Source organism: Adiantum capillus-veneris, chromosome 15, assembly GCF_014529385.1.
Source record: "Adiantum capillus-veneris isolate H3 chromosome 15, ASM1452938v2, whole genome shotgun sequence".
NCBI classification, from domain to species: Eukaryota; Viridiplantae; Streptophyta; class Polypodiopsida; order Polypodiales; family Pteridaceae; genus Adiantum; species Adiantum capillus-veneris.
The window spans coordinates 133312703-133319991 of NC_140945.1; the positions used below are offsets into that span (position 1 = coordinate 133312703).

Below are 7289 nucleotides of genomic sequence, written 5' to 3' on the forward strand. Positions count from 1 at the left end.
GTCTCATAAATTGAATGGATCATGGAATAATCTGCTTTACAAACTGGTCAAAGCACTCTTGTTTGATAAGACTAAACTACCTCAATAACAAAGAAACCAATACTTCTCAAGCTAATTGAAAGTTTACTATGGTATACAAAAGACGTTAAATAGAAAATTGATTATGGAGCAATCTCCTACACCAGTCAAAGCACATTTGTTTGACAAAACTAGACCACCTCAACAACGACGAAAGCAAAACTTTTCAAGCTAATTGAATTCTACATTTTGTATACAAAATAACTTCAATAAAAGATTGAGGAGCCACAGTTGAATGTTATGTGGGTACTAAAATGTTGTGAATATTTTTTTTTTCAAGGGGCTAAACGAATCATTTTACTTTTTCGATATTTAGAAATTTTATGTATACTTTTAGCTTCTGTCGATCCTCTCCATGAGTGATCATAGCTGTTAGGCAACGTTGTAGGGAGAAAGTCTAGCTTGTAAGAACTGGCTAGCTGCTGTTGACGAAGCCGCATTGGGTGCGTACCTCTCCTTGCGTGGAGCCGGTGAGGGGGGCGATATTGCCCATCTTGATCATGGCGGTGGTGAAGTCGGTGAAGAAGGTGGCCTGGCTCTTAGCGTAGTGGACCACCTGGTCACGTGTGGTGCCGGCGGTGGAGTAGAGCACCTCGTCGGAGTGGAAGAGTCCGCGGTTGCTGAGGAGGTTGGAGTAGTAGCCATTGTCAAAGAGAGTGGGGGAGGCGACGTCGAGGTCCACAAAGGCAGCATTGGCACCGGTAGGGCACTGAGGCACAAGAGACTCGCGGTAGTTGGACTCGAGGGCGGTGGGGTCGTCGGTGTTGGGGGTCATCCGTGCAGCGAAGTGTAAAAGTAACTTATGATTTTAATGAGTGTGGACTTCCTTTCCACCTACCTCTATTCCCTAATTCCCACATAGACCCCTTTTTACCTATGCAGGTCTCAACATGTGTTCCCACCTACCTATAATTCCCATGTGATGGATAATCCTCACTCCCTCAACTTGTATATAAATCCCATTAGCTGCCCTCATTTGTAATAAGGTATTCACTGTCCATTCAAGTGCAATCTATTGTCATTGCTCTATTTCTATCTTGCACTCTCTTATGTATTGACATTAGCATATTAGTTAATAGTGATATTAATCACATTTATGTTAATCTCTAAGTTCTCACATGGTATCAGAGCAATAGAGCTTAAGATTAATGTTTCTAATTAGCGCTAAGAGTCTTCCATCTCTCTAGCCCATACTCGAAGTCTCACTCTACATTCTTTTCAAGGAATCCGGAACCTCGAAAGATGGCCGAGTTAGCTTCTTCATCTTCCGCATCCACCTACAAGCCCCGCTACATTATCGACAAGCTTAATGGCACTAACTACCAAGTGTGGAAGATTCAGATGGAACTCTACCTCAAGCAGCTACAACTTTGGGACGTCACATCAGGAGTTGAAGAGCAACCTGACCACCCCGAAGACAAAGATTCAACATACTTCATCGACACCTATAATACTTGGCATAGTAAAAACAATAGTGCCAAGATGGAGCTCATTCTCCATTGCCAAGATCGGCAAGTCCAAATGGTGAAAAAGCTGACTACTGCCAGCACCATTTGGAAATTCTTCGAGAAGAACTACGAGCACACTGACCTCGTCTACCAAGTTTCCCTAATCAAGAAATTGGTAAACACTACCATGCAAGAGGATCAGTCATCCTCCAAGTTTTTGGAGACGTGGAAAATACTTCTAGATGAAGTACTTATCTCAGGGCTTACCATCCCTGAAGAGCTTCAAAGTATGCTCATATTGGCTTCTCTACCTGCATCATGGAGAGCCTTTATCACTACACAAGCCACTACGGCTAACTTGCAGCTACAAAATCTTGTAGCCAAGATCCATCAAGAGGAAACGCTTCACGACCACACTAGCAGCTCGCAAAAGTCCACGGCACTTGTCACTATGACAAGAAACTCACGCCCTTACAACAACAAGAAGCCTCAACATTCGGGCCCTCCTCGACAACACGATAATTCTGGAAGAAAGTCACAATTTCAAAGCCACCACAATCACCAAAATTCAAAGCAATGCGCCAATTGTCATCGCTTTGGACACCTCACATGCAAAGGACTGTCGGCAACCACGCAATCAAGGTAATCGTCCTATCTCTCACCCTAATCTATATCCTTCTTACTCTCAAGGGGGAACACACCATGGCCAACCATCTCCTTTTATTTATGGTCAAGCTCATTATGCTGACATATCTACTTATGATAGCCCATATTATCCTTTGCAACTATATGCCACCACTATAGCCACTTCATATCCCAATATATGGCTACTTGATACGGGCGCCACCCATCATATGACATATCACCTACACTGGCTATCCAACATCACTCATCTAGAACACTCTCTAGAAGTATGCCTCGATGATAACAACCACCAGCTCGCCAAAGCCTATGGAGATGCTGTCATTAACCTACCTAATGGCCTACACACCACTATTTCTCACGTATATTATGTCCCTGGTCTCAAGAAAAATCTCATCTCTGTCAACGAGCTAACCGACAACGGCATCATCATCAAATTCGTGCGAGAAGGCTGTCACATTTCGGCACTAAACAAAGATGGTCAGTATGTCACACCTTTGGTCCCCAAAACTGGGCGTCTTTATCCATTGGGTGACTCATCGCCTGCACATGCATATGCATCATCCATAAAAACACAAGAAAACACAATCAAATGGCATTATAGACTAGGACATATTTCTCAACATGTTTTGCACCAACTCACTAATCGCCAACTTGCACTAGGTCTTCCCAAGAACCTCACTCACGTCACACTTTGTGAGGGCTGCATTCTTGCTAAAGCACATCATGTCCCATTCCCCACTTCATCATCACGAGCCACTGCACCTCTCGACCTCATCCACTCTGATGTTTGTGGCCCATTGCCCGTCAACTCCCTCATTGGCAATAAGTATATGCTTACTTTTATAGATGATTTCTCAAAATACACAACTACTTACTAGAAATCCTCAACGTTCTCTCATTTTTGCACATTCAAGGCATTAGTTGAGACTAAACATGGTTGCCACATTAAAACTCTCCGCACAGATCAGGGTGGGGAATACACTTCTCATGCATTCAAAGATCTATGTCTTTCTGCTGGTATTCGACATGAATTCTCTATCACCGACCACCCACAACAAAACGGTCGTGCCGAGCGCAAGAATCGCACACTATTTGAAGCTTCTCATGCCATGCTTCTTCAAGCTAGCCTCCCAGACACCTATTGGCAAGAAGCTACCGCCACTGCATGCTACATTCAAAACCGCATTCCATCCACCCGCAATCCTACTACTACACCCTACACCCTTTGGCATGGTCACCCACCTCATCTTAGCCACCTTCGCATCTTTGGAAGCATTGCATACCCACTTGTGACACAACCTTTATCAAAACTATCAGCACGTGCTCAACGCACAACTTTTTTCGGCTATGGTGATTGCTTTGGCATCAAGGCATACCGCCTCTATATCCCAGACCATCACAAGTTTATCTTTGCCCGTACCGTCGTCTTTGATGAAGAATTCATCATCTCAGGCAAATCTTCTCCACCATTGCACCCTACATTCTCATCACCAGTCCACTCTTCTCATCAATCTTTGTTGACGGCCTCACCCACACACACACCCATGCAAATTTCCCACCCTTCTAGGCACAATCTTGAGTCTCCCTTCACCATCCAAAGGCCTTTCCTCATCGCCCATCCACCTCCTCGTGTCTCGCATTCTCATGCACAGCCAATCAACAACACTCCTGCAACACCTCTTGCACCCATCTCCTCACAGTTGACACCATCACCAACACCGTCCATCCCGACTGCCGCTACTTCCATCACACCGCAGACACTCGGTGCTCCACCTCCTGAGCTCCCATCACCTTCGCTACCGGTCTCACCTTTTTTCCGCAACTCCCACGAAACCTTGCCAGTTACTCCCATCCCAGCAGATGTCGACGAAGTCGAGCCTCATAGCTCTACTTCTGCCACCTTGCCATCGCAACACACTTCGGATATACACTTGGACCAAGCCGCCTTTAGTTCGCATGGCCGCACCCGCTGTCTTCGCGAGATCTATGAAGCCACCAATTTCTCTGCTGTCCTAAGTGATGAAATGATTCTTGAAAATCCACCAGAGCCTCTTGAAGATGCCCTTCCCCTCTCTATTCTCGATGCCCTCGCTTCTAGCGAGAGCAAGGAGTGGCATGCCGCTATATTGGATGAACTCCAAGCCCTCAAAGAAGCTAACACTTGGGAGCTTGTGCCACCTCCTAAGAATCATAACATTGTCTCTTGCAAATGGCTTTTAAAGAAGAAATACCACCCCAACGGCTTAGTTGATCGCTACAAAGCACGCCTTGTCGCTCGCGGCTTCACTCAACAACAAGGTGTGGATTACTTTGACACCTATTCACCAGTACTGTGTATGAATGCATTTCAGCTTCTTATTGCACTTGCTGCTAAGTTTAATCTTCTTTTACATCATCTTGATATAAAAACTGCCTTCTTACATGGCTTGCTCCAAGAGCTCATCTATATGCTACAACCTCCTCATTTTGAAGACCCTCACCACCCTGATTATGTATGTAAATTGCATAAGCCCATTTATGGCTTAAAATAATCTGCACGAGAGTGGTACATCCGCATGCACCACTACTTGCTCAAATGTGGCTGGGAACGTCTTATGGCAGACCTGTAAAGGCATGGCTATCTTAGGCCTCTTTGTAGATGACAATCCTCTTCTTGGCACATCAGAGTACATGTTGTTACAAGAAATTGATTGCATCTCTCATGAATTCCCAGTAACCGACAAAGGACCTATGACTTATTTTCTCGGCATTGAAGTCATAAGAGATCCAGCAGGTAAATTTATCCAATTATCTCAATCCAAATACACTGAAGAACTCCTCCTCTTCTATGGTATGTCCTTTTCAACCCCTGAGTTTACCCCTTTGCCTGTTAAGCACAAGCTTGCTCCTGAATTTCATGATTACACTCACACTGATGCACTCTACTGCCCATCCTTTCATTTCCCAAAATTCTGCGGACAATTACGTACGTTATCTTATCTCTTGCACCTGTTTCGATCTTTGCTACACAGGCCATATCCTCTCTCCCTCTATGTCAAAGCCCTGTAAAGTGCACAAGCAAGCTGCAAAGCGCACCCTTCGCTACTTACGCACCACTCAACACTATGCCCTCACTTACTATTACGACCCCTCTAGCCCCATCTCTATTTCAGGATATGTTGATGCCAACTGGGCTGGCGACGACCCTCGATGTTTTTCTACAGGAGGCTATGTATTCACTTTGGCTGGTAGTCCTATCTCTTGGCAAACCAAACGACAATGTTCTATTGCAAGTTCTTCTACTGAAGCTGAATACGTTGCTGCTGCTCTTGCCTCCCGCGAGGCTCTTTGGATCTCTGAATTGATCAATGAATTGAATCTACCCTTCAATATCTCGACTGATCCAATCACTCTTTTTTGTGATAATCAGTCTACCATCGCACTTACAGAATCACCTTCCTTCTCATCCAAGCTCAAACACATTAAGATAAGCTTCCATCTCTTGAAAGAATTAGTCGCAAATGGCTTCATCAAGCTAGTGTATGTTCCATTTGCAGAAAATTGGGCAGACTTTCTCACCAAGTCTGTGCCCGCCACTAAACAAACAACTTCATCGCGTAATTTGAGTTTGATCCCTACGGGATGAACTTCTCATTGGGGGGGGATAGCATGTATCTACGACATGGCTACTTCACAAAGCTCTTTTGTTCATCAATCTCAATGATATAACGAGAAGTCCACCCTTAAGGGGGGATGTAAAAGTAACTTTTGATTTTAATAAGTGTGGACTTCCTTTCCACCTACCTCTATTCCCTAATTCCCACATGGACCCATTTTTACCTATGCAAGTCTCAACATGTGTTCCCACCTACCTATAATTCCCATGTGATGGATAATCCTCACTCCCTAAACTTGTATATAAATCCCATTAGTTGCCCTGATTTGTAACAAGCTCTTCACTGTCCATTCAAGTGCAATCTATTGTCATTGCTCTATTTCTATCTTGCACTCTCTTATGTATTGACATTAGCATATTAATTAATAGTGATATTAATCACATTTATGTTAATCTCTAAGTTCTCACACGAAGGTGTTGCAATTGGCTTTGCCGATGGTGTGGCCGCCAGAGAGCACCACCATGTCCTTGGGGGAGAGGCCGACGCTGGCAAAGTTGGCGACAAGGTCGCTGACGTTGAAGTTGAATCCGGGCAGGTTCTGGTTGGCGAGGGAGCGGCTGGCGGTGAGGCTGTCACGCCGGCCAAGCAGAACACGATAGGATGGGCCGCGGCTCTGAAATGCAGACAGAGTGAGATCATTAGCACTTACACTTTGGAATATTAGTAGAGTAAACATATGAGGATTCAGATTATACATAAGTGGAAGCAGATGCAAGCAGAACAATTTGAAGCGAGCAACAGATTCAACTAAAACTTACCACCGCCACGGAGTCGCGCGCGGCCATGGCCAGGATGTCGGCGCAGGAGACGCCTCCCGGGCACTCCTTCTCCAACGCGGCCTTGATGTCGTCTATCACCTCGAAGCCCCGCACGGAGTTGTCGTTGGGGCGGGCCTCCTGTTCGCCTTCCAGGCGCACGCCCGGGATGCTCTTGAGCAGCAACGACCCATCGCACCCCGGCACAATGCAATCGTGGAAATGCAATCGCAGCAACGAGCCGGCCATGCGGGCCTCCTGGAAGACTGCGTTGCCCACCACCTGCTGCACGATAGACTCAGTGCTGGGGCAGCTGCTCTTGTAGAAGCTATACTGCAGCGGGCCGCTGCGGCCGGCGTCGACGCTTCCCAATATGCCGATGGTCAAGCTAACAAGCAGGAGACTAATGACTAGAGTATTCACAGGACGTCCGGCCATGGCAAATTATATCTACCAGGAGCAGATGCAGATCAGCCGAAGCAGTGGGTAGAATAGCAATATCAACTTTGTAGAGCTGATCAGCAAGCGCAGCACTCTGATATTTAGGGAGTAGCTAGAGCGCGATTTGATCTAAAGTACTGTACAGAAATTAGCTAGGTGCTCAGCTTATATTTGGATGGAGTCCCCGTGTCCAAAGTCGATATATGTAGTGGTCGAGGAGATCGAGCTGGCCCTCAAGAACGAGTCTTTGCACAACTGATCTCTGC

At 45.8% G+C, this 7289-nt stretch overlaps 1 protein-coding gene across 1 annotated transcript; it reads right to left on the reverse strand.

Annotated features, from left to right (window-relative positions):
• Positions 1-493: 493 nt before the first annotated feature.
• LOC147441514 (peroxidase P7-like) lies at positions 494-7020 on the reverse strand. Its single transcript, XM_086483736.1, has 3 exons — positions 6586-7020; positions 6237-6440; positions 494-877 (listed from the first exon to the last, which is right to left on the reverse strand). The coding sequence occupies exons 1-3, from the start codon at positions 7018-7020 to the stop codon at positions 494-496; spliced, it is 1023 nt and encodes a 340-aa protein (XP_086339862.1).
• Positions 7021-7289: the final 269 nt, after the last annotated feature.

Coding starts and splice junctions, on each gene's coding strand:
- LOC147441514 (XM_086483736.1), bottom strand. CDS start 7,020: ATGGCCGGACGTCCTGTGAATACTCTAGTCATTAGTCTCCTGCTTGTT. Junction 6,441..6,585: donor CGCGCGACTCCGTGGCGGTG/GTAAGTTTTAGT, acceptor TCTGCATTTCAG/AGCCGCGGCCCATCCTATCG. Junction 878..6,236: donor AAGCCAATTGCAACACCTTC/GTGTGAGAACTT, acceptor TAAAATCATAAG/TTACTTTTACACTTCGCTGC.